Below are 27,914 nucleotides of genomic sequence, written 5' to 3' on the forward strand. Positions count from 1 at the left end.
TACTCAGGGTATCAGAAAGGTCTGAGAGCACACAGGGATGTCCCAGACTATGAAGTGCTGAAACTCAGATTAAGTTACAAATTTGGTCAACAGTAAGATACAACTCCTGAGCAGAGACTGAGAAATGGGGTAGAGGGAGTCCTGTGCAGAATAGGAGAGAGGGGAAACTGAATGGCTCTACATCAGGGCTGGGTCTAACAACCGGCTACTAAATCAGAACAGGACTCGAGGCAAATGCACTTCAGTTCAAAACTGAGACGGGAGACAAACTCTCATCAATTCTGAATGGCTTCAAAAGGGTGCTATATGTTAATAACCATTTAAATTTTTAAACAATCTGGTATAATAAATAGTCAAACTATATAAATGTCTTTATGCAATTAGGATGAGAGGGTGAAAATATGATTCGGTTTTGCTGTGTTTGTAGGAGCTGACTTAGAAATTAGTAAAACTTGCAGGCTAAATGCACTATAGCAACGATACACCAAAAATGAAGTGAGTTATATCAGAAGACATTCATCAGTTTTTAAATGTTAAATCTTCAGAAGCTCCATGCTTCAGTAACAAGCTAACTCCATCCAAACTTGCCCAGGAGGGACGGGCAACCCATGTTTGTCAAAGGCTCGCTCCCAGGGGCTGCAGGGAGGCTTGTGTTTCATGAGGACAGAGCTTCAGGTGGGGAAGAAGGAAAAGTTCTGGAGGTGGGCAGTCATCGCGGCTGCACAACAACGTGAACACACTTAATGCCACAGAACTGTGCGCTGAAAAATGGCTAAGTGGTAAATTTTATGTCTCGTATATTTTACCACAATTAAAACAAAACAGTGCATGAAAGACACCTTAGATGTGAGAGCATCCACTGGCTATGTCAACCCGCCACTTATCTCCATTCTGAAGGTTCTCATCCAACTTCAGTTAGATAATCAGAAAGCAAAGTACTTGGAGCACAGTCTCTTACCTCCTCACAGTAACACGTGAATTAAAGTTAAGTATAATGTTCACTGTTTTTCTAGAGAGGCAAGAGGAGGATTATGCAAGGTGACTCGGTGATTACCGAGTTAGGCAGGGCTTTCTGCTCTATTACATAATTCCGCTGCCTTTCCCAAGTCTTTCCTCTCTGCTTAGTATCTGTGTGTTGATTCTCACGTGGAACCAGGCATTTCAGGGAACAAGGAAATTATAGGGTGAGTTGGAGAATAACAGGAAGAAAAGTTGGAAGAAAAATTTTAATGTTTTATCAGACATCTTCTTTATGAATGACCTATGTCATATTGAATTTCTTTAATACCTTTTTAACTAGAGCATCACACTCCCTATATATAAGGACCACACTAAATATTTTTAATTTACTTGTAAGATCTCAAAACAGACTATTTCTATTTATGAAGACACTTAATTTACTGTGCAACTTAATGCAATTACATCAAATTAATTTTGATTACTCATCAACCTCAGCTCCATTGTACAAGAAGGCATATAGACATGTTGCAAGAAAAGACTGTTTCCTACAGTGGAAGTTACCAGTGAAGACTGGAAAGTGTTCATATCGGGCAACTTATCCCCAATCGAAGGAAGGAAAAGACACTTGTGCAGATTCTGTCGTCATTAATGTTCACTAGGAGAATTTTGTTGAACGTGAACTGACCTTTAATACTTTTTTGATGCTGTTAATTGTTGATGTTAGCAATGACCTTACTTTCTGATCATCATTCAGATAGTCAGCATGTCGGACACACATGAACAGGATATACGCTGGTAACCCTGGAATCAAGTTGACTGCCACACCACGTGGCTTCAGTTCTGAAAGGAAATGACAACAAATAATCTTATATAACATTGAAAGTCTTCATGACGAATGCTTTGTGAGATATAAAAGCACAGTTCTCACGAAAGAATTCAATCATTCAGGGTTAAGAGATCATATTAAAAAAGTGTATTTTAATAGTTCATCAAGTGGAGAAATTGTTAAGGGTGGGGACATGCGAATCTTAGAACTTCCAAATTTATATCTCTCACCCTGGTTTCTCCCCTGAACTCCAGTTCCGTGTATCAACTGCCTTCTTGACACCTCTGCTTACGCACGTCAAACTGAGTCCATCCCAAATGAAACCCGTGATTCCCTGTGGAACGTGCCCTTCTGGGAGTTGTGCCCCTCTCAGGAAATAGGCTGTTCCAGACTTCTGGTTTCTCAGGTTATATGCTTTGTCAATATTTTGAATCCTTTGTTTTCTCACACCACACATCTAATCCAACAATAAATCCCATTGGCCCTACCTATAAAACACATCCAGAAACTTACTTACTCTACTAGCTACCTTACAATAGGCCACCATCATCTTCTCTTGGGCTGTGGTGATGGCTTCTAGACTTGCCTCCCTGATTCATCCCCTGTTCTCCAGTAGTACCTTTTTCACACAATGATCAGAGTAACTCTATACACAAATGCCACTCTTGTTCTAAAAATCTTCTAAGTAGCTTCTCTTCTCAGTCATTTATAAAATAAAAAATCTTCACTATGATCTGTGTGGTCTGGCCCTGTTCCCCTTCCCCAGCTCACTGTGCTCTAGTAACATTTCTCCCTCTCATCCTAATTGCAAGAAGACATTATCTAACTGAACTCAATATGAGTCTCCTTGCTGTTGTTTGAACATGTCAGGCATGCTCCCACCCCAGGGCCTATGTACTTACTGTTTTCTGCCTGAAATGTTCTTTCCTCAGATATCAGTATGACTTGTTTCCTTACTTCCTTTGAGCTCTGTCCAAAGATTACCTTATGGAAGCGAACTTTCCTGACAACTTCATATAAGCTAGTACAATTGCCTTTACTCTTTATCCTCTGACCCCATAATATATATATTTTTTCTCTATTCTCCCCAAGTCCCCAATGTAAGACCTTTGAGAATAGGGATTATGAATTATTTTATTCATTACCCAGTACCTAGAAAATGCTTAGCATTTGGTACAAGCTCACTAAATGTTTATTGAATTAATGAATCTTTGTTAACTCTATGCTTAAAAACCATTGGCTTCTTAACATTCTTGCTAAATGTAGATCATGTTAAAACTTCAGTGCCTTTGCACCTATATATAATACTGGGCTTAATGCCATGAACCCCGGGAACATTAAATCAGGCATAACTGCCAATCACATTGCTGTCAGCCCACACCTGCCAGGAGGAATGCTATGCAAAGGCTGAACAGAGAGGTTTTGCCCTTTTTTAGTTCACAGCTTTCAGGCTGTGTGCACTCCTAACTCCCACCTTCCCTTAAAGAGTCTTCTGGCAGAATCAACAAGCTTACACCCCATCTTAACCCAAAACTGCTCTAAAATGTTTCTTTCATGTCCATTTCATTAGCCCAGTCTTCTCCTTCCATGACTGGAATCTTTCCCTTAATTCTTTTGTTTCTTTCCTATTACCAAAATGCTATACTTAATATATTTAGTTGTGAAAGGAAGCAAGAAAAAAAAAAAAAAGAAACTCGGGAAGTTAAATGGCCCAGAACTGTGGCATTCAACTGTGGCTACACTTCAGAATCCTCTGAAAGACTTTTCTTTTTTTTATTGTGTTATGTTAGTCACCATAAAATACTCCATTAGTTTTTTTTGTTTTTTGTTTTTTAACGATTATTTATTTGAGAGAGAGAGACAGAGTGAGAGAACATGAGAGTGGAGGTCAAGAGGGAGAAGCAGACTCCCCATGGAGCTGGGAGCCTGATGTGTGACTCGATCGCAGGACTCTGGGATCATGACCCGAGCAGAAGGCAGTCATTCAACCAACTGAGCCACCCAGGTGCCCACACCATTAGTTTTTGATGCAGTGTTCCAAGATAAAAAAATATATATTTGGGGGCACCTGGGTGGCTCAATTGTTAAGTGTTTGCCTTCAGCTCAGGTCATGATCTCAGGGTCCTGGGATTGAGCCCTGCATTGGGTTCCCTGCTCAACGTGAAGCCTGCTTCTCCCTCTCTCACTCCCCCTGCTTGTGTTCCCTTGTGTGTGTGTGTGTGTGTGTTTTGTATTTTGTTTTTTTTGACGTGGCCAAGCTCTTCCCTCTAGAGATTCTGATGTAACGAGTCTATGGTAGGGATGATACATGAATACTTCTCAAAAGCTTCTCCAGGAATTCTAATCTGTAGCCAGAGCTAAGAAGGCCTGGACTCAAAGGACCTTATAAGTAGATCCTAGGCAAGTCTTCCTGAAGTTTGACTGATAATGCATGACATGGTCAGGATGTTACTCCAACAGGATAATGCACAGTCTGCAATGATGATGCAATTAACCAGTGTTGAATATTTTAAAAACTAGTGACTAGTCTTTTCCATTAATGACACATGTACCAGAAAGACATTCTATCCCATGCAGAAAATACTTGCCCAAAATCAGGTTCTTAACAAGCTTTTGCTCATCTTCCTTCTTGTACTCCAGCATTCCTTGGAAATCCTTTTCTTTCCTGGGAATGTTGACAGGACGGATGGGTTCATCAATGATCTGTCCTGGTGATATATTCTCCATCTGGCCCACTTAATGAGACACAAAAAGAAGAAAATGTTTTCCAGGTAGAAAAGATACAAGGATTCTACGTTCCAGTAATTTTAAATGAATTCTTTAACAGAAACTTGCCATATTTGCCACTTATTTCCTCTTTAAATACTCTTTTCTGCTAAAATTAGGTGGATAGATGGCAAAATTATATGGTAATGTCACTCCAACCGCCACTAGTACTTGGTTATTATCAACATCAAAGAACCTTACTTGATTCAAAAAAAAATTTTTTTTTTTTTTGTAATAAAGTTAACTTTGTAGTAAGATTAAATGTCCCAAAGTAAGCAGTTTAACTTTTTGGTTAACTCATCAGTACCATCATAATGGTTAAAGATACTAAGACTTTAAGTCAAAGAAGGGGAAAAAAAAAAAACAGTATTCTACAAAGAGGCAGCAAGAGCATCAAAGATTCCCTCTCACATTTAGCTCTATGAATCCAGTCATTTAAAGAAAAAGAACATTTACTTCAAATGCATCATTGCAACCAGTTCAAACCACATCAAGAGAGCTGGCAGAATGGTATTTCTTTGTACTAGTTGATGCGAACTGCATCATTTTTCACACAGGCGTCATGAGGCAAAAATCTAGCTTTCCTCTGCTACCCTTTATTCCCAAAGAAATCTCGAGCAGATAAAACACTTCTATTTAATGTGCTTTCCTAAATATTATTCTGGTTTTTGCTTGTTTGTTTTTAGTCAAATGCTAGGCATCTTACCATGAAGTTGTAACCATTAAAGTACAACCACTGGTTAATGGCCCTTTCAGATGATAAAAATGGTCACTATTGTTAAAGGTAAGTGCTAGAGAAGAGTTACGCTAAGGAGTAAAAGAAAAAGGTCTCAAATTTCATTGCAAAATTGAGATGTAAATGGTAAATGCAAGGGAAGGGAAGGGAACACAGAGTTATTTTGGTGTTTGTAGAAATATATGCTAATAAGCAGGGTTTTTTATTCTTTCATCTACAGGGAGGGCCAGTTAAGAAATCTACTTAGGGATAGACTGAGTTGAATCTGTTGTCAAACACACACAACGCAGATCAGAAGCATTAGAATGTTTAACTCCTTGCTGATTCTCCAAGGTATCAGTAGTACTTCCAGTCACTCTTGGCAATTTCCTGTGTTAGTTGTGGGAAGCCGGTTCCACAGGACAAGGTTATCATGGAGAACACCAATACCTGCCAGTGTTCTTGCTTATGTGGCCAAGAGACAGCCTAGTGACACCCTTGTCCACCTCAGGCTGCAGCATCACACACCAGGATTATCAGCGTGGAAAATCACCACCGTCCGTCAACAGTATTATCTAAAGAGTGACCATATTGTGACTGGACAAGTCAGGGCTGTGGCATCTAGTGCTTCTTGTGCATGGTAAAATGTACGTTTCTATACAGGAGACAGGAGATTCAAGCCATTTAGTGTTATACTGATTACTTCTGGAGTCGGTTTATACATAACAGCATGGGGGTCTCAGAATCAGCCCATGGTGGCATCTGCCACTTGTCAAGTACAAGAGAGTAAAGTCCCTGCTGTCTGTGGTACTCGCTATTCTGAGACACAGAAAAGATTCTGTGAGGGGAAACAGATTCAACATATTACGTTTAACAATAAAGGTACGTATTTGGGCTCTACCTAACCCCAAGAGAATGTTTTAAGCCTACTGATTTCATCCACTGATAATGAGAGATACCATTATTTTACAGAACACTAAAGAAGGAAAAACACTGCCAGTTAAACTGCAACTCGTTAACAGTCTTTGAAAGACACAACCTAATTTAAAATGTTAAAATGTAAAAATATGAGTACCTCAGAATTTATGAAATATGGTAAATATTTTTACTAGGAGATTTCCCTTATTAAAAGAAAGCTTTAAGGGCACCTGGGTGGCTCAGTGGATTAAGCCTCTGCCTTCAGCTCAGGTCAGTGAGCCCCACATTGGGCTCTCTGCTCAGTGGGGAGCCTGCTTCCCCCTCTCTCTCTGCCTGCCTCTCTGCCTACTTGTGATCTCCCTCTCTCTGTCAAATAAATAAATAAATAAAATCTTTAAAATAAATAGATAAATAAGTAAATAAAAGAAAGCTTCACTTTCTTTTTGCAAACTCTCTAATCTAGATATTTTTGGTTCTGTACAAAAATGTCAGAAACAAAAATTGCCCTATTTTCATTAAAATTTTCTCTTGCCTTTGAATTCTCCTCAGAGATGTGAGTCTTTACAAAAATTCATAAACAAAATATGGATGTCAGCTCAATACGACCTTGATTTATGTAGCAAGCCATCTACTAATTAAAATAAAATGTCAACCTTCATGTATGCAGCATCAGGAAAATATAAGGCCTGAAAGAAAGAACCCAGGACCACATTCCAGTTTTCAAAGACTCATAAGACCTTGGGGATCACTTGGTCCAATGTTACATCTAATACATGCTTTCTTCTATGAAGACCTGAAGCAATCCCTATTTTCATTTTCTGGATTCTTTATACTTGAGGGGAAAATATTCCTGAATTTTTTTTGTCCTGGAAAAGGAAGGGAAATTGGACAACTTTTTTAAAATTTATTTTTCCTCACTTTGGAACCAGAAAGTTCTTGATTCCAGGTTTAATAGAGACAGTAGATTAAATTCCTGTAAGTCAAGAGGTTATGTTGGAAACTATGACACAAAAGAGAGAAGTCGGTGATCCTTGAAGGCATGGGCTCTAGTTCCAGTTTGGCTACTTACGGGCTGAGACTTTGGCAGTTACTGACGGTTTCTGGGCCTCTGTTTTTTACTCCCATGAAATAATTAACTGATTTCTAGAATTCTTTTAGGTCTAAATTCCCTGACTCTTTGAAAGTTGAGATGCAACACCCACTCCTGGGTTAAAATATAGCACAAAGCAGATCAAATTTTGAAACACTCTCCATTTCACTTTATAACTTCTGCTAAAAATGATGTATGTTGGCGTTTTAAAAACAGGCTTCATTGGTTTCTTTTTAAAAAAAAGTCTCCTTAAGTAAGGGTAGCCCATAGGAGGAGGCAAGAATCTTGCTATTTTAAACCAGAAGAATGTAAAGTATGTTATATTTAGAGAAAGATATAAGAAAACTTTTAGTTTTTAAAAGGTGCTTTTGATGAGGGAGCAGGAGGCTGGCTGAGGACAAAGCAAAAGCTGGCACCTTGCATCCCCTCTCCACCCGCTCCCCTCGGTAATATGTATGACATTCCTCAGGCACCCCTGACCGCCATAAAAGAGAAACAAATAGTTAACTTGCAGAGATCACAATCCTGCAAGATAGGAGTCTCCCTTGGTTCACCAATGTCCTGGAGATTTACAACAAAGAAGCAATTTTAACAATAGCACAATTTCCAGAGGTAAATAATTCAGTTCCTCAAGCTCTAAATAAAGTTAAATTTCTTCTAAACTTAAATCTCACTAACAAGGACGCTTGATAGCAGGAATGTGACATTCCAACAGGAGACTCCCAATTGTCTTTATGTTAGTGCCTCATTAGAGGGAAAACGGCCTTGGCTTGATAATAACCAGGCTTCAATATCCTGACAGTCTTCTTTACCCAGATAGCCCTTCTGAACACCCGCTTTTTCCTCACCTACCCAACTCCTGTGTATATAACCAACCACTCCTCATATCCCCGGGGCAGCAGTTCTTTCTGCCCACGGGTCCTGTCCCTGTGCTTTAATAAACCACCATTTTGCACCAAAGATGTCTCAAGAATTCTTTCTTGGTCATTGGCTCCGGACCTCAGCCCAGGGAACCTCACCTAGGTTCTAGAACTTCATCACTTTTGTTGTGGAAAGTTCCCTGGTTTTTCTGTATAATGGAGGATATAGAAATAGTAAGAGAAAAAGGTTAGAAGAGCTTGTTTTTATTTTATTTATTTCATTTTATTTAAATATTTTACCTATTTGACAGAGAGAGCATAAGCAGACTCCCCTCGAGCAAGGAGCCTGATGCTGGGCTCCATCCCTGGACTCTGGGATCATGCTCCAACAAAGGCAGATGCCAAACAGACTGGGCCACCCAGGCTCCCTGAGCTTGTTACCTTTAGTCTCTAATTTGGAGGAGGAGGACTCAGCATGAGCCTAAGTCATATACATCTATTTGATTTTATTCTTTAGATGCATATAATTTAATTTGAAATATAACTTTTCTCAAGAATATGGTGTCTTTTTGTTTAACCTGTGAAGGGCCTTCTCAAATGCTACTTATAGGTTTGAGAACACAGTCGGCAGGGTAGTTTAACTAATGAGATAGATTTCTGATTGATAATGGCTTAAAATTGCTGACATTTTGAAATATTGTAACCTATCTCAATTAAAACATACATATTAAAGAAAGCTGAATAAAAACAAAATAATAAGTGGCTTTGCTATTAGCCAAATTTTACTAATATATTAGAAAAAATCATTAGAAGTTTTAAAAAATAATCTACTAATTAATATTCTTAAAATCAGTTCATTCAGGTACTCTGTTGTCTAATTATCCTCTCATGACATAATTAAAGCAGGGTTAAGAGCAGAAATGTTCTCCAAATAAAATTTTTTTAAAGTTTTGTTGATAGACATTATAGTCCATTTGCACATGATTTGGAGGTTCAAAATTTTAGTGTAGTGTATGAGTCATGTAATATTAAAGGTTTATAAATAAATTATGACTGCAAAGTAACCTGTCTGACTTCTAAACAAATATTTCAGCATTTGTACATCCAAAAGGGTATTATCCTTTTAAAAGTACACATCTATGTTGCCATTCTAAATATTTTTGAAACTTACTTATTCATTCAACAAACATTTAAGGAATGATTATGATAGATCAGACACTATACTAGGTGCTCCTAGGTGCCATGAAAATAAGGGGGAATAAAAGGTGGTCCCCTTTGCTCAGGAAGCTCATGTCCATAGAGAAAGCCAGTGATTCAAACAGAAAAATTACTAAAAGCGTGACAGTGAAAACCACAAAAAAGGTGAGCCAATGTGGTACACAGAGGCCAGAGCCATCAAGCCTGCCTGGGTGATCAGGACAGGCTGCTCTTGAGAATGTGACATATGACTTTGGTCCCAAAGGATGAGCAGGACTTCACCAAGAGAAGCAGGAAGACCAAATAGCAAGGACAGTTATGAGAGACCTGGCATGTTGGAAGAATGAAAACCACACAGAGTTAACATGGGAGACCCTTCTGAACGTTCCAGACTACTCTGAGTGACACTGAGAGAACAGGGGGGTAGTCAGAATGCACAGTATCCCTTTTGATCAAAACTGCACAGGTTGAAGGCAATTCCAAAGGGGGTCTCTAAGTCTCTTGAACAAAGAATATTATTGGACTAAGCTTAAAAGCTGGCTTTATTTCCATTCACTGCTATACCCCTAGCATCTAGGTAAATAGTGAAGGAACACAGTAATCTAAAAGACAAGATTCATTTATATACAATAACAATTGATATTTGATCATTTTTTCAAGGTGTTTTCCCATCATCATATATAAATCATGAAATGTTAAAAAAAATCTCATTTCTTTACAATCATAATTCATTTTTTCTTGTTTCTCTTTTTTCTCCATTAGATTCTTTGAGGACACAGACTTTGTCTTGCTCATGATAGGATCCTTAATACTAACTTTATTATAGTACTATATACTATATATATATAATATTATATATATTATAATAAATATATTATAATAAATTAATATATTACTATATACTAACTTTAGTTATTATAATAATAGTTAAGTTGTATATAGTATTTACTATGTGTCAGAAAATACACTAAATACATCACACACATTCATTCATTTCCTCCTTACAAACTGTCAGGAAAAACCATTTAACATTGATCATTCCCATTTAACAAGTGGGGAAACAGAAGCATAGAGAGGTTCAGTAACTTGACCAATATCAGATGACAATATAGAAGAGCTGGGAGTTGAAGCCAAGAACCTTGGTTCCAGAATCCATGTGCTTAACCTCTGTGTTATACTGCCAAGCACAGCATCTAGCACATAGAAGATAGTCATTAGAATCTTGTTGAGTAAATTCTCTCTCTTTGCAAAGAACAATGGAAATTTCCTCCTTAACAATGGAAATTTCCACTCCACAGAGGTCAGGTATGCCACTATCAACATAATATTTGCATGCAAACCTGTCAGACCACTGGTATAGACAACAAAATCAAGATTTGGCAATTGTTACAAAAACATGTTGAAATACCTTCTAGTTCACCAATTTTTTTGGCAAATACTTTCAGTTGTTTTTTCAGTTTCCGAACAGTCTTATCTTGTTTTTCAAGTTGTTCCATCAGATCCTAAAGATTAAAATGAGAAATAAAACAGAAAGATCAGAATGGGCCTTCTAAAAGGCACGGAGGGAAAGCAGACACAAAATCACAAGCACAACGCTGTTAGTTTTACATAAAAGCTCCAGAAATGCTCGCTGGTGGAGCCACCACCTGGCTAAAATTGGCAGGCACGGAAACGCAGCTACAATAAAAGCCAAATGTTAAAATACACACTACAGTAAATCTTTTACAGCGTGATGGATAGCGGGCTTGCTGGGGAGTCTTTTCCAGTAGACTCCTATGTGGGTAAAACAATTAAATGCTCATAAAATGTACTGATTTTTCAGTGGAATGCTTTCTCTCAAGGGGGAGGAGGCAAAATAAATTTTGATAGATGCTCAAAAAGTACTGTGGGAAGTTTTAAGGATGGCTGAACTTAGGTTGGGCTTTTTGACTGACACCCATGTGGGAGACCCACCCTTTGGAGAGGCTGACATGAGTCCTATAACTTAAGAGCCTTGGAGAATTAAAAGGTAACTTGAAAAAATAACCACCAAGAAAGGATAAAGAGTGATCTGCTGACCTACGTCCAAGTGGCAGGTAGCATAACACACCCATAAAAATTCACAGGCAACATCATTTTGCTTATAGAGGGAAAAGAGGGCAATTCCAAATGCTATATATGCAAAAAAAAAAAAAAAAAAGAAAAAAAAAAAAAAGAAAAAACCCAGTACATTCAAGGGGAGAGGGTTAAAAAAAAAAGGTCTGTAATGACTGGCTAGTTAATCAAGAATTCTCAAATCACAGGCAATGTTAAGAGATCAATAAATAAGAAGAGAGTGGGTAACAGCAGACTCCAAGCTCAGGAGAGAAGTCAGTCAGTGCTGCTTGTATGTGGTCGTTATCCGGGCTGTGGTGAAGGAGAGCATCTGCAAACACAAATACTCATTCACTTTCCAGTCCAGACAGCACAGATTTAGATACTGGACCACGGATCCAAAGGGAACAGCTGCTAACATTTCAGAGGGTTCAGTAGAGCTTCTGGGATTTGACTTTGTTTTTCAAATCCCATTTTGCTTCCATCACACTGTAAGCCTCGTGTTAATAACAAACCCGACGCGACAGTGGACGCAGGACACTGACAGAGGTGACACCACCAGCTACAAGACTGCTGTGGGGAGAAACAGGTCTCGTGAAAGTGTTTGAAGAGATTCCTGAGGAGGGGCAGGCAGCAGTGTACTCTTCAGTAAGAGAGGCTACAGGTAGCGAGGGAGACAACAGAAATGCACTCTGAGTTTACATACAATCATCCGTTTGTAAAGTGAAATCCGATAGGACTGATACTTCTTAGGGTCATCTGCATATAATTCCTCAAAATACTGAAAAAACAGGCACAACGGATATTTGTTTTTCTCTGTGTCTCTGAGGGGAATGTGACCTCTCAGCAAAATCAATTTAAAAATATTTTACAACACAAATAATGACAGTAGATGTACTCAAAAGGCTGATTTGTCATCTGCCGCTGCCTTCTGATCTTTCCAGGACAGAGGGTTTGAATTCTATATGGATACACACATACACATATATTTTCATGTGCTCAGAGGCTGTGGCTCAGGCACCATCAGTTAGTCAGTTAAACAGAGCAATGGCCCATATTCCTCCAAGAAAGCTGGTTATTTCACTCCTTGGATCTGCTCACAAGTTGCTGTACTTTTTTTCTGCAGCTAGCAGTGGTGACAAGGGTGAGAAAGGCAAATAAAATGGAAGTGAGAATCAGGGCAATGTTGGCGCTCTTGCCTGAAGTTGGCAAGGCTGGTGAGAAGCTGTGTGTCTTCCTTCCCTCAAGGCAGCATGGGGGAGGCCTGTGGAGCATGTTCACAGGTGGAGGAAGAAAGGCCATCTTCATGTTTATGTCGGGAAGTAGGTGGGTAAGTGGGTTATGCAGGATAGAGTTTCCAAAAATACTAAGCGTGGGTCCATTGGGCTTTACTATTCTGCTCAAGTATTTCCTAAAGAGATGCACAATTAAGACCGAGAAACTATATAATGGTTTTGAAAAGTGCATTATTCCCTATACTTAACTTTGAAACCACTCTCCAGAATTAGTAGTCGGGGAGGTATGGGAAGCAGCTGACCTGCAGAGGGTTTTCTAAAACTCAGAGAAACTCATGAACGACACTCTACCCCACAGAATCTGAGAGCTTAATTTACTGTTGTATTAGCTATGAAAAACTGCCAAGAAAATTAATACTGCAGACAAGGTTGCAAAAGAAATGATTAATTGACTTAGTGAAACAATTGGGAATTTGCCATCCAGAAGCATCTCAATTCACAGTTTTGCCTTGTATTTTAGAACAGTCATTTATAAGCACAGAATTTACACACTGATCAATTGTTATAATTCAGTATATTTATCAATTCTTAGGCAGTAAAACACTGTTAGTTTAACTTAAGCAACAATATACTTGAGAGTAATATAATGACATTTCAAAAATATTCCATGATTCAAAACATTTTCCCCCACAGATTAGTGATATTTCAGTCACTTTGGAAAGAGTCTAACACTTGTCCTCAGGTGCTTCTCCCATTTCCACAATGGAGCCCCACATAGCAAGCTGCCTTCAGAGGGACAGACGGTGAAAAAGAAAACTTTTGGGCTTTGCATCTAATTAATACAAAAGGTGGTTGAAGAGATGACACTAGTAAATGATCACTAATGGAGTTAATTGTAGTAACTCAGACTGTTAAATCTTCAGAGAAAATCCAAACTACTTTACTAAAGTTCATTAAAACTCTGAATTAAAACAACAAAACAAAACAACTCAATACCACTTCTAAATAGCTTTTCTCAAAACCAGGCTGACACTACAACATAGATTTTATATAGGAATATGGAATTATAACTTTTCAATGACATTTAATGTAATAAATGTATTTATCAAACTTAAGTAGATTTATAAATCTGTAATAAAAGTTATTTTGTGACAGAAATATTTTAGAAAATACTTCCTATAAAAGAAAGAAAAAAAGGGAAGAAGAAATAACTTGGACTCTGGGCCAGCATTCAGAATCTGGCAAGGGGGGAAAAAAAATCTCATTCACTGCACTTCAGTTAGAATAAAAAATGTATAAACTTAAATCCTAATGTTCCTCCACCCTGCCCTGGGAGCTCTGGCTAACGTCAAGCAAAAGCCCTGCATGGTTCTGCCATCTACGTTCCCTGACCGTGACTGCAACCCCTGCCCCCTGCTGCAGACAGACCAGGAAGGGCTTCGGTGGCTGCCTGGAAACCAAAGGTCCACAAAGCTCGTCCCTGGTCTCTACTGTGACCATCACAGAGCAAACCTCCTTGCAATGGCAGAGAATCTGCTGCCGACGTGGAGGAAGCAGGTCACCTGAGTTCTCAAGGATGACAAAGCCCAGCACACAGTGCAGGGAGATCCCTGGAGCCCTCCCAGACGTGCCAGAGCCTTCCGTCAGAAACATGACCTGTGCACAACCTGTGCTTTTTTCGTTTCTACGCACATAATCACATCTTCCTTACTCTGTCTCTGCTGCAGAAGAAGGGTATCAATTGTCGGGCAGCGAGTTTTTCCCAGCCCAAACAGATATGTTTGACCAAAAAGAAACTGGGACGGTCCGCAGGGCCAGGCACCGCTGGCGGCGGGATGTGTGGCCCCGGCACCTCTGCTTACCAAGTTCTCGTTGGTCAGCCTGGTGATCTCGTGCTGCAGGCTGGCCTCGATGCGGGCCTCCGGGGGCAGCTGCAGGTTCTGGGCCAGCAGCTGCTGCTGCCGGTTGTTCTCCTCCTTCAGGCTCTGGATCTCCCCGCGAAGGGCTTCTGCCTCATTCTCGTGGCTCCTCTTCTGGGACTGCAGCTGGGATTCCAGGAGCCTGAGGAGAAGCCACACAGGTGGGAAATAGAGATGACATGCGAGGCTCTGCTGGCTGGGTGTGAGGCTTTAGGCTCACTCTCATGGGCGGGAAAAGCAGGGAATTTTTAGTGTCTGTGCAACTTCGGACTTCGTTAAAGTCAAGAAGCTCAAACAAGGGCCAGCAATGGAAAGAAGTGAATCGCCCTCCTGTATCTTTCTGAATTGTGGACCATGCTACAAATATAACAATTCTCAAAGGCTCTAAGAGACAGTCAAGTTTAGGTTCTTTTGAAAAAAAAGAACTTTTGAAAAGTTTATAAGGAATGATGACAAACTAGCATTTAATTTGGCAAAGACAGTACATTTGCCACAGAATAACTCTGCACGGTAGAGGACAAGCACGATTACAAAGTCCCGATCTGATTAAATATGCCTTTAAGAAATTCTGTGTTGGGGCGCCTGGGTGGCTCAGTGGATTGGGCCTCTGCCTTCGGCTCAGGTCATGATCCCAGGGTCCTGGGATCGAGCCCCACATCGGGCTCTCTGCTCCGCGGGGAGCCTGCTTCCTCCTCTCTCTCTGCCTGCCTCTCTGCCTAGTTGTGATTTCTCTCTGTCAAATAAATAAATTAAAAAAAAAAAATATATATATATATAAAAAGAATTCAGTGTTACTTATTTCAGGCAGAGGGTATGACCAGGGTCCCATTTCTACTTTCTACTCTTATCTCTGGAGGACAGAAAGGCTGGAGTGGGACTCTGAAATATATACAGATTTACCCAAATCCAGACAGATCATTCTGAAATTTCACATACATGTATTTTAAATTTGTCATTTTCTCTCTCCCCCATAAGCTTCCATATCAATAACAGAATCCTAACATGATGTGGTTTAAAACACAGATATTCATAGGACAAACAAAGCGGTTATGGCTTCTCCCAGCAAGCACACAAGTCAGCCGTGCCTATAAACAAACCAGAACGCTGGCCATGAGAATACCAGGGAGAAATAGCATCCTGCCTTCACCATGCACCCCACTTCTATATTCACCCCCTTTACAAACACAAAAGAAAGTTATGGTTAGGAATTAACTAACATGAAGAAAAGAAAGACATTCTTTTATCCTTATCTCCTTTGTTATCAACTGCTGGGCAAAAGCTACTGACGCCATGCCAAGTAAACAGCAGACTAAAAACATTTCAGCGATTATAAAATTCCAAGGGCACGTGAACTGAAAACACCACGGAGTTAATGACAATGGCTTGTGATTAGAACAAACAAAGCAGAATGAGGAGTCCCTTGAATAAACAGTTAAGTATTTTTAAAATTTAATCACTGACATGGTATTTTAATGAGATCTGAAAGATACAAATATCCTGAGAGCAGATGAGTGTCTGTGTTAGAAAGCTGTTGCTGTTCCAATTTTATTTGCTTTCCCCTAAACACATTTAACGTGTTGAGTTCGGGTAATTATTTTGAACTTCGGCAATGCAGGAGACCCTCCTGATTTGTGGTGTCACACATCTGAGCTTCACAGTAATCACAGAGAATGCCAAATTGGGCGTGCAACACTGCTGCTGGGCAGCACGGTGCTGTGCATAAGGATGCAGGCTCGCTGCCATGGGTGCTCAGGTCCTTGAGATTGGTCATTATTCCAAACAGAAAACCACTAAGTAATCGGTGTTAATCTCTCCCACTGCAGTTTGGGCTCTCCTTGAAAGGTTTTTTGTTTTGTTTTGTGTTCCAACTCCTACTGAGATATGCAGAAACTTCTGCGTGTGAAGGGAAGACCCTTCACTCATGGGCAGCAACTCTTATATTCATTATCCATCCATTTCAGCTCTAATTGCATCCCTTAGTGGAGAAAGTTTTTAAGAAGGTGTTGGGCTCACTGAAATTCCCCCAGGAAGACAATTAAAGCAGAAGAAACATAGAAGTTAAAGTCAGAAGGCCACTGTTAGTAAGAAGAACAACAAGTTAATAACATTCCATTTTGAGGAGACATATATAACCTGTTGGCTTGTTTTAAGCCTTCATAAACCAGCCACAGCTCTCCATCCTCATTCAACTCATGGCAGTCCATAGCAGGGAGTCTTCCACGCAAAAGGAACAACAATGCAAAACACAAGGGTACGGGATGGTCATGAGATGATGATGGTCAGGAGCAGCACATGGTATTCCAACTGAGTCAGCAAGACTGGTTTATTAATTACACATGGGTTTAAGACATTATCACAAAAATTACTTTTGGTTAGTTTTTTAAAAAATGGGTAACATGTAACATTGCATGTCAATGGATATAAAGTAAAACAATAATCATGGAGCCAGAGCTACTTTTCCTGCAGAAAAAGAAATGAATGAAAAGGTGAGAAAGAGGTTCCATTTTTAACATTTTATTCAGCTAGCAAAGTGATCTTATACATCACATATTATCTTATTAGAGACCGAGATCAACCATGACAGTCATACATATATAGAATGAAAACTTCAGCAATTGTCCTCACGTGGTACTCTTCACAATTCATGTCAAAATTAAGTTCTAAGTCTTCTGAGTAGGAACTTGTTTTTGCTTAATAAAATCTATTTTCCCACTTTTAAAATTGCCTTAAGAAATTCTTAAAGGAGTAACTTATAATTAAGAATATGTCCAAAGTTCTCAGCTTTTTGACACAACTGTTAAAAAGATTTTTTTATGTCAAAAATTAATGTTAAAATCTGGGGAAACTGCTTTTACACTATTATTTTTTAAAGATTATTTATTTATTTGAGAGAGAGAGAGATAGTATGCTAGAGAGAGAGAGAGCACAAGCGAGGAGAGAGGTGGAAGGAGACAGAGAAAAAGACTCACCACTGAGCAAGGAGCCTGAAACAGGACTCAATCCCAGGACCCTGGAATCATGACCTGAGCTGAAGGCAGACGCTTAACCAACTGAGCCACCCAGGTACCCCTGCTTTAATATTAAAGATGTGACACATTTTCTTAAAAGCCTGTATAGCAGCCCCTGGGTGGCTCAGTTGGCTAAGCACCTGACTCTTGATTTCAGCTCAGGTCATGATCTCAAGGTCATGAGATCAAGCACCGTGTCAGACTCCACGGTTTGCACTGGGCATGGATCCTGCTTAAGATTCTCTCTCTCCTTCTGCCCCCTACACCTACCCCACTCGCTCTCACTCTCTTGTGCATACTCTATCTTTAAAAAGTATGTATAAATAATAAATAATAATGACAAAGTTGATTACAGGTTTTTTTTACCTGAGGTATAAAAATATTTTTAAGTATCTACCATCAGACACTGTTCCACACCCTTCCACATGTATTACTTCATTTAGTTCTCCTAGTAACCCATTGTGTATTATTTGCCACACTGCAAAGAAGACACTGAGGCTTAGAAATAAGATACCTTAGAGGCTACACACTGGTGAGTAGGAGAGACCAGGGCTATCTGACTCCAGAGCCCAGGCTTTTACTGTTCCTACTAGACTTTTGTTAATATGATGTGTACAGAAAACACATTCCAGGGAATGTTCTCCTATTTACCATCTCCTCCTGGAAAGCTGATCTATTTTTATGGTCTCAATTGTATTATTATACACTGATGACTTCAAAATTTATATCTCATCCCACATACCTCTCCAATTCTAGATCTAGATGTTCAACTGCCTAATGGGTTTCTCTCCTTAGATGTCTTACTAGCTCCTTGAATTCATTATTTATAAATCTACTGATCATCTCCACTCTGTGCCTCCCCACACTGCAGACCCAGGATCATGAAACGGTATTATCACATCCAACCAAGTATTCACCGCAGACCCTCTAGGATTCTCTAAACCTCACTCACAAATCCAAGCCACAAGGCTTACTGATCTCATCTTAGGTATCTTACGTATCTTTCAAAGTGTCCCATTTCTCTCAATCTCAACAGCCACCAACCAAGTCAAGTCACGTAATTAGTCATTCAATTACAGTAAGAGCTTCCCAACTGGTCTTTATGCCTTCAACCTTGTTCTACTATAATCTATTCTCTAACATAAAAACCAGGGCCAGCGTTCTAAAATTCCAATATCATATCATTCTCCTACTTAAAACATTTCAACAACCTTGACTGTCATTGGAGTGAAGTCCATATTGTCTTCGTTACCTCCCCAACAGTCTACAAACTCTGTGAAGGTAAGAACTGCATTTACCTTCCTTACTGCTATATTCCCAGTGTGTGAAATAGGACTGAGCATGAAACAGGTATGCGATCCATTATCTGGTGACTAAAGAGTACAGTACATGGATAGACAGGATAATAGAGCTCTTCCTATACTAACACACTCTTAGAAGATATGCTTATAATTTATATCATAAATTAAAATTTAAGGTTAATCAAATACTTTTTAAGCATTCTCCATTCTCACCCATAGAACAAGATAATAACTACCTTAGATGTTGCTTGGCAACATGTATTTCTATACGCCAGTCCTGATACTACACATCAGGAGACTTAGACCGCACACTAACTACCCAGATCCCCAGAACTGTCCTTCTCTGTGCTCATCATTGGCCATGTTTTCTTAAGCATTCAACCTGTAAGTTCAGAGTCTGAAGGCTCAGAGGCTCGGTTGGGAAGTGGTTTGATAGGAAGACTGAAGGAATTCCAGAGATAAGCCATCACTTGGTGATAATCTCAGCTACAGAGAAAGTCTTCGATAAAGTTTCATCATTTAGGTGCAAATCCTGCACCCTCAGTCAGCCTACTGAAGCTCTTAGGTGTACAGTGACTGAGCTAAGTGCCGTCTGTAACTTCACTTGTGTTTACAGTAAGTAGGATAAAACTAGGGTTAGGATTTTTCTCAGAAGACTTTAGGAAATGTGACAAATACTTGATCTTAAGTGTCAGGGTCCCATCCTAGAAGTCATGGTACACTTGTAAAATGATATGGCCAACAGTGAGCTGATTTCAGATACTTCATTACGTCTTTCCTCACCAGATTTCATTACTGAAAGCTAAAGTTGTCCCTACCAACTGGGATTCACAAATAACCAACCATCCTGAACAAAAAGTGGAAGTGACTAGCCAAGACAGCTCGACAATGAGCAACTGGTTTTCTTCTCAAGGTAGAGACTCTAAATATACAGAAATATAATCCCTTGATGTAAACAACATCCCCCCTGACAACTCTCATCAATAATGCTACCTTATATTAAAAATGAGATTTTAACTGGGAACATGTTGGAAACATTGAATTCCCTCTCAAGGTCAGCGGATCTCTAATAAAGCAATACATAAACACTTTGACTTACTATACAAGAGGCTGGCTTAAAGACTAAAGATATACATGATTATGATTAAACTAAAACGAATAAAAAGAGAATGGACTTACCTGTTCGTTTCTTTCAAACCAATGTATGCTTGGGCTATTTCACCCTTATCTTTCATTTTTTGTACATCTTCCAAAAGTATTGTGGAATCTGTCATTGTGTTCTGAAGAGGAAAACAACACATTTCCACATTAACACAGTCAGCTCAAAATCTGGACCACAGACAACAATTTTTTTCCTCCAGAATTGGGGGTTTACGCATTCCTCCACATCTCTGTCCCACCAGAGCACCGGCCTAGCCCCACGCAACTCCATGGGAGGATCGGGCATAGGCAGTTAAAAAAAAGAGGCACCTTCAGTTCCTCCCTTGAAAATCCCTCCAGCTTGCTATAAAGGTAGTGAGATTCTAGAGTACTACTGTCCTGTAAATAAAATCACTGATGGGCAGTGTGTGTTTTACATTATGTGAAATAGATATCTATTTCAAATATGTATATATTCCATTAAGTAGTCCCTTGGTGTCCTTGTCTGATAATTGGTCTATGCTAATATATATACTTCAATGTGTGTGTGTGTGTGCATCTATGTGTGTGTGTATATACACACACAATATATGTATATATGCTTCATATATAAAAATATAGATATATTTCCCAGTATACACAAAGCATTAGAACAATAACCGGCTAACTATTGAATGAACAAAGAACAGAAGCTCTTCTTTCCACTACTTCCTATCTAGTTATAATAAAACAAATGCCCCAGTAAAACACTGTAAAGTTTGACATAAAGCTCATTATTCAATTAAAAACTCAGTACAAAAAGGTAGATGATATGCTTCAGCAAAATTAGAAGTTTTTTCTCACATATTTAGATATATATATACGGGAAGGATTTAGCTCCTTGTAAATATCTACCATCTGCCGTTTCTCAACTCTTTCTTCTCTGTTACATTATAGCATGGCACATAAGTTTTTGAAATACATTTCTGGCAGGTCAGCATTACCAATGATTTTATATAAAAATCACTTTTCTGCTAACATACTTTACTTTTTTTATTTTTCCTTTTTGGTCTGACAACAAACATAATTTCCAAATCTTGCTTCTACTCAGCTGCTCTCTGTATCTCCTAAACCAGGGCAAGAACAGACTAAGAACTACTGCTTGATAGCCTCTAGAGAATAATACATGTTAGAACCCAAGAGTCCATTCTATTTGTCTAAATAGTATATGTCTGATCTGGTAGTCAATGTTTGCTCCCGAGGCAGCTCTCACAATGAACTTAATAGAATATACTTCAAAAAACATGATATTACAGACCAGTTCTGAGATAAGTTCAAGACCAGTTCTTGATAAGAAACATACTTAAAAAAAAAAAATCCCACTTTTCTCCTTACAGTGTCTTTTTGTGAGCTCATAAATGCATCCTCAGAGAAGACCAAATATAATCTGATAAAAGCTATTAACAAGAGTTTATATTTTACTGAATTTTAAAAGTCTTTCCCTAGGTACCACATGAAGAATTTCTTTAGCTACAATTTATATATATTTTAGTTTATCTTTCATACAAAATTTTTTTCTTTCTGTGAAAGAAAATTTTTCTATTCTACAAAGGACCATACTCAGATTTTTAACATCTAAATAGCAACTCTCAAAGACCCAGTCCCTATATTAAATAATGCTGTATGTATTTTCTGATATCTGAAGACCTACATGATGTACTTTTGAACCTTCAATAAATTAGATAATTTGATCCCATATTAACTAATCTAAAGGAAAGATGAGCTTCTTGATATGCTGTTTTCCTGATGGTAAGCAGCCAGCCGTTTCCCCATTTTGCCTACCTTACCTAAGAAGCGGTGGTTGGGGTATGGGATCAGACATGGACCACCAGCTCTAGGACATTCCTAACTCACAGCTGAAAGTCTGTCTCCCTCAAGCCAATGACCAGAAGTTTAGAAACGGTTGCACCCTTCCCAGGAAGGGTGTTCTCTACTCCTGAGGCTCCTTCTCACCCTTGGCCAACAAATCCACAGCTGCTCGACAAAAGTGTGGGACAGCTATGCTTTTGGGTGTGTTCCAAGTTAAGGGACTCTTTTCCTGGGCTCCCATGTTTGTGGATGGCCTACCATTACTACCAGAGTGGGTCAGAGAACTGACTATGAAATAGAAATCATGGAGATCTCCCTGTGATCCAAACTGAAATCTACTACACCCATTATTTTTCCACTGCCACAGAGAGGGCTCAAATAGGAAATCAACTTGTAAATATCAAGATAGACTTGGTGGCCAGAAGCATTAATTGCATATTTCGGGTGAATACTTATAAACAAAAATTTAGGATTAAGTAGAAGTATTTACTAAATTTTTTTTGAAAATTTTGTAATTACCTTGTCATCCTGAAAATCACAAGTCAGCAAGCACAAAAAAACAAATGGAGAAAATAATAAACCTTTAGTTCCATAATAACCCATCAATGAGCCCCATCATAACAGAGAAAAGCAAACCATAAGAACCCCAAAATTAGCATTCATGGAACCAGCATGTGGTAGACATTAATATAAATATTTATGTGGTAATTCTTAATTTTCAAGAACAAGTGCTTGAAATTCTTTTTGAGTTGTTTGGGTTTTTCCAGTTTGTGAGTATGTGAGAAAATGACCCTCCTGCTAATGTATATGGGTAAAATTCTTATCCTAGGTGTGTGAGAGTTACAATAAAGCTCTGATAGGAGGTCATTTGTCCAAGTGAAGCCTTCCAGAATTCTCAGAGGGGCAGAGCAGATGAACTAGATTGGCTGGGCTGGATTACCACCTACCTCACTGGGCGTCACTCACTACTGCCCTGCAAAGGAGTTGTGCAAGGATGAGTGTCTTGGACTGGAAGCTGAGTAGGACAGACAGCCATGGGTTTGAAAGGTCTCCATCTGTGTCATGGGCCTTTTTCTTACCAAAGAACAAGTTGGAGAGCACGGGTGTTGGTGAGACAGGACCAGTCCATTTTAGGGGCTAAAGACCAGCTAGCTGTGAGCTGGGTGAGTGAGAACATGTGATACCAGAGCTATGTGCTCTGTTAGCTGGATTGTTTTTATGCCCCTTGGTTCATTTTTCTTTTCCTTTCCCTTAACTTTAACTCAAATTTCTTGTGAGAACACCACTTTGTCACAAGGGAACAAGAGAAAGGAATCGTGAGTTTTGGACTCTGCTCCAGCTGGTATGCAGACAGTCTTCGATCTCAAGGCCCAACCACAGTGGTAGTCATGGGAACCAAACTGAGACAGCCTTGGGGAAGGAGACACGTGCAGGGCCAGGCCAAGGAGAGATTCCCCTTTCAGAATCTTCTCATTTCAGACTGAATTGGTTTGAGATTTGTTTTAAAATAAGAAAGTCCATTCCTTTATGTAACTCCACTAATTCCTGGGATGTTTTTTCCCTTCCAAGCTTAGTCACAAATATCTTGTTTTCAGAATTTGGTATTTTCTGGATCAGTGTTGATCTCAGATATGAGCTGCTGTTCTCAAATCCAAATGTTGCACGCAGTTTGAGCATTTTAACCACAGGCAGAACTACCATTTCTAAGAGAAGTACTCTCAGATCTTCCAGTTCATTAGTTATCATAGTCATTTTTTACATGGTATGTTATGCAGCTGGGATATTTGATTGTCTAATTCTTGGTAACACTTTGTTTGTTGCATGAACAAGGGCAGGGACACAGGCCAGGCTTTAAGATGATTACCCAGAGTCCCTCTGATGGCAAATGACAAAAAGGCCCATTTTTTACTAATATATGATTTTACACTAATGATTTTACACTAATACATGACAGTGCTAGGTCTCATACCTGAGTGCAGGAAGGACTTTGGAGGGCCATCCTTACCTTTCTGTTGAATCACTACACACAGCCCCTCCCCAATTGGGTTAGCTCTCCCTTTTAGGCAGAACTCCCTAAAGTCAGCAGAAATCATCTCCATGAAACTTCTACTCATTGATCTCATTTCTAACCCTTTTATATGTTATCTTTCCAGGTAAATGGGCTATTTTCAACAAGTAATTTTAAAGTCATATTTAATGCCTTCCCATAGCAAGACAGTTTATGGATATTTGTACTTAACAGTATTTTTTTTTTTAAAGATTTTATTTATTTATTTGGCAGAGAGAGATCACAAGTTGGCAGAGAGGCAGGCAGAGAGAGAGAGGGAAGCAGGCTCCCCACTGAGCAGAGAGCCCGATGCGGGATTCGATCCCAGGACCCTGAGATCATGACCTGAGCCGAAGGCAGCGGCTTAACCCACTGAGCCACCCAGGCACTCCTGTACTTAACAGTATTTTGCTTTAAAAAAAAGTTTATGTATTTGATTTATGCATTTAAATAATCTGTACACCTAACGTGGGGCTTGAACTCATGAACCCGAGATCAAGAATCACATGCTCTTTTTTTTTTTTTTTTTTTTTTTATATTTGACAGAGAGAGAGATCACAAGTAGACAGAGAGGCAGGCAGAGAGAGAGAGAGAGGGAAGCAGGCTTGCTGCTGAGCAGAGAGCCCGATGCGGGACTCAATCCCAGGACCCTGAGATCATGACCTGAGCCGAAGGCAGCGGCTTAACCCACTGAGCCACCCAGGCGCCCCTCACATGCTCTTCTGACTGAGCCAGCCAGGAACCCCGAATTTTACTTTAAAAAAAAAAAAGATTTATTTATTTATTTGTTTGTTTGTTTGACAGAGAGAGAGAGAAAGACACACAGCGAGAGAGGGAACAGAAGTAGGGGGAGTGGGAGAGGGAGAAGCAGGCTTCCTGCCGAGCAGGGAGCCCGATGCAGGGCTCAATCCCAGGACCCTGGGATCATGACCTGAGTCAAAGGCAGATGCTTAATGACTGAGCCACCCAAGCGCCCCCCGAATTTTACTTCTGATGAAAATTTATCATGGCCAGAGTACAACTTAAAGATTAATTTTAAAAGCCCTTTGCTCATGAGTGAGATATGACACTTGGAAGATCATCTTGGATTTCATTTATTTTTTGCTCACTGTAATTGGCATTTGCAACAGTTTTAAAGCAACATTGAGATTTTTCTTTTTAATGACAATATCCTTTAGACTAAATGCTAATTAGACTAAAAATGTTCTTGTTTGCTTCATTATAAATTGGAGGGAAAGGATAAAAAGAAAGAGGCCAGTCCCCAGACACTCACTTTGGTCACTTGTTCGTGCTTACCTTGGGTTGGATAGCCTCCTTCTGGCTCACCAGCTGAGACCTCAAGATGAGGACTTCCTCCTTGCGGACATCAAGCTCCTCACTCACAGAGGTCAGCTGCTCCATGAGGACACGGTAGGCTGGTGCGCCTGGAGCAGTCACCTCTGGGGCACTTTTCTCACTAAGGGCCTTGCGTAGCTCATTTAGCTCATTTTTCAGTTTTTTATTTTCTGATTCCAGCTCTTGACGCTGTATGAAGAGACAAAGAATAGCTCACTGCTGTTATCCTCAACTTTACATTGGAATACTCATGTGCCCTCAAGATGGTAGAGTTGTGCTAGAAAAGACTGTCAGAGCTACCGTGGTGAACGGCTTCCCAGGCTGTAATGGGAACTCTGTTCTGCAAATTAAGAAAGCTAACATCAGGTGCCGTTGAGCAAGGTGAATGGCAGTTTGCTCATCAACCCAAATTCCAGAGTCACATTTATTCCGGGCTTGCCTTGGGTGTAGTCACAGGCCTGGAGAGATTGCTGAGTCCCATGCGGGGAGTTCAGGCCAGTCCTCAGAAGCCCAGGTTTTGTTTGCAGGTAAATATAAGAGCAAGTATGAGAGTTCAGCTGGTCAGGTGGTTTCTACTGAATGGCTCAAATGAGCAGAACCCTGAAATCTTGAGTAGCATCCTTTTATTTCCTTTGTAAAACAGAATGGAAAGACCCTGAAATCTTGGACTTGTAACTTTGAATAAGAAAATTACCATTTCATTAAACTAATACAATTCCATTTAGTGTTTTGATGACAACCAGTGTATTTTTCAAACTACTCTGACATGTGTATGACAGGCTTGTAAAGTTGCTGGCAGAAGTCATCTTGAGAGGTGGGAAGAAAGGATGGGCTCCTTGTGTCATCCAGATGGCCATACTTATCCTTACCCCTTCCATACTTTCACATTCTATCAGCCATCCTCCTGTCACCAGTTCGCACTGCCCTCTGTACACTCTGCTCAAACAGCAGCAATGGGAACCCAGAATAGAATTCTGACACCAAAATACAAATATCTCAGGGTACTGGCTGGGGAAGGGTGAAGCAGACAGGCATTTGAAAGCTCCATGTTGCCTTGTTTAGCACATTCCACAAGGCCTTATGATAGTAGAAGTGAGACACTTCTACATATAAAAGATAAAATATTTTATTATTTCTTAACAGAGAAGCCACCTTGGGTTTAGAGCACCATACCAGAACACTCAACAGTTTACATAAAACTATCTGTAGTTTCTTTTCCTAGTGTAAGAATATATAATCCTTTCTTTCATGAAGTAATCATTCTTATGTGAAAAGAAAGGATCCTTCCTTTTGCCAGTCTCCCACCTACTAGCAATCCGATTTGTATCGCTCACTTCTGCAACAGAAAACATGAACATCTTTACTTGGACACTGAGCTCCCATTCAGGGTTCCCCAAACTTTAAAGTGCAGCAGAGTCACCTGGAGGGCAGATTGCGCGGCCCAACCCCCAGAGTTTCTGATTCAAGAAGTCTGGTATGAGGCCCAAAAATGTGCATTTCCAATAAGTTACCAGGTGATGTTGATGCTGCTGGCCCAGGGACCACATTTTGAGAAATACTGACCGAGCTAATACTTGGGAACTCTGACTTGCACCTCCCACCCCCCGCCCCAATCTGGGCTTCAATTTTTAACATACTACAAAGAATGTCTTTATTTGTCCATTTTTGTGTGAAAAGTGCTGGAGATGACAATACTACTCCCATTCTGTTGGCCTGTGCCAACCTATTCCATCTGATCCTTGTCTTGTATGACCCACAGCATGAGCCGCTCCTCTAGACAAAGGGTACAAAAGGCAACAGAGAGACCGAATACAAGAGATGACTCTTTGCTGCTACCCTTTTCTTTCTCTGCAAGCATAATCACTACCTAAGCAGTACTGGAACAATAGATTTATTCATGTTATAATTTAGAGAGGGTGAAGGGCTCATCAGGGTATTTTAAAATAGTATTTGGGGGGTAAAAATTGATTTTCAAACAAATGACGATAGGAACTTAGGGTGATTAGAAAGTTTCCTTCTGTCTGGAGACCTAGATTCAAGACCAGACTCTACAAGTTGATAGTAAATCTCTTAACTGTTCTAAGCCTCAGTTTAATAATCTTTAAAAAGGAAATAACTTATCTCACAAGTTGTGACAATGACTAAATAAGATAAGGTGTAGGAAAAACTTTTCAAACTGTAAAGTAAATATGATGTATTCTTAGTCAAGTGTTTATTGAATTTATTAAATGACGAGTTCTATCTTCAAGGGAAGGGGTTGATAAAGGAACTGTGGGTTGGGGAGCATGGAGGACAGGCATTTTCTATACCAACGCCACTCAGCCTCTAAAGGAAGCCATAATTAGCAGTTCCAGACCATGGAAAGTGGCAAACCCACAGACGACAGGATCCTATTAATGTAAATTATGTTCCATGTCACACTATTAGGAAACAATGTATCAGGACTAGACTTGAAGTAATATTACTGAAAAAAAAAATACAAACATCCTCAAGACAGTTCAGTGGGACCATAGGAATTCTTAAATACACATAAGTGCTTTAAAATAATGAGTTTCCTTACACTATTTTGTGGCTTTTCTAACTCCTAGGTTTGGTTATAATCATAAACCTCACTATAGTTTTCTAGCAGTTCTAGACTACAGTTTGCAAAAGGAGAAAACAGTAAAAAATAAACAC

General features: G+C 39.6%; 1 protein-coding gene across 7 annotated transcripts in view; it reads right to left on the reverse strand.

The window, feature by feature from the left end:
- MYO5A (myosin VA) overlaps positions 1-27,914 on the reverse strand; it is a 191,385-nt gene that overhangs the window by 10,488 nt on the left and 152,983 nt on the right. Inside the window, exons 28-36 of one of the 7 annotated variants that reach the window (XM_046008072.1) lie at positions 25,200-25,427; positions 22,376-22,384; positions 20,048-20,148; positions 16,693-16,773; positions 14,503-14,701; positions 12,112-12,186; positions 10,741-10,834; positions 4,375-4,521; positions 1,646-1,800 (exon numbers count right to left, since the gene is read on the reverse strand). In XM_046008072.1, the coding sequence (XP_045864028.1) occupies positions 1,646-1,800; positions 4,375-4,521; positions 10,741-10,834; positions 12,112-12,186; positions 14,503-14,701; positions 16,693-16,773; positions 20,048-20,148; positions 22,376-22,384; positions 25,200-25,427 (1,089 nt within the window). The remainder of the gene's footprint in view (positions 1-1,645; positions 1,801-4,374; positions 4,522-10,740; positions 10,835-12,111; positions 12,187-14,502; positions 14,702-16,692; positions 16,774-20,047; positions 20,149-22,375; positions 22,385-25,199; positions 25,428-27,914) is intronic. The other 6 variants (XM_046008074.1, XM_046008076.1, XM_046008075.1 and 3 more) reach the window with 6 other exon arrangements.

The sequence above is a fragment of the Meles meles genome, chromosome 6 (assembly GCF_922984935.1).
Source record: "Meles meles chromosome 6, mMelMel3.1 paternal haplotype, whole genome shotgun sequence".
In the NCBI taxonomy this organism is placed as follows: Eukaryota; Metazoa; Chordata; class Mammalia; order Carnivora; family Mustelidae; genus Meles; species Meles meles.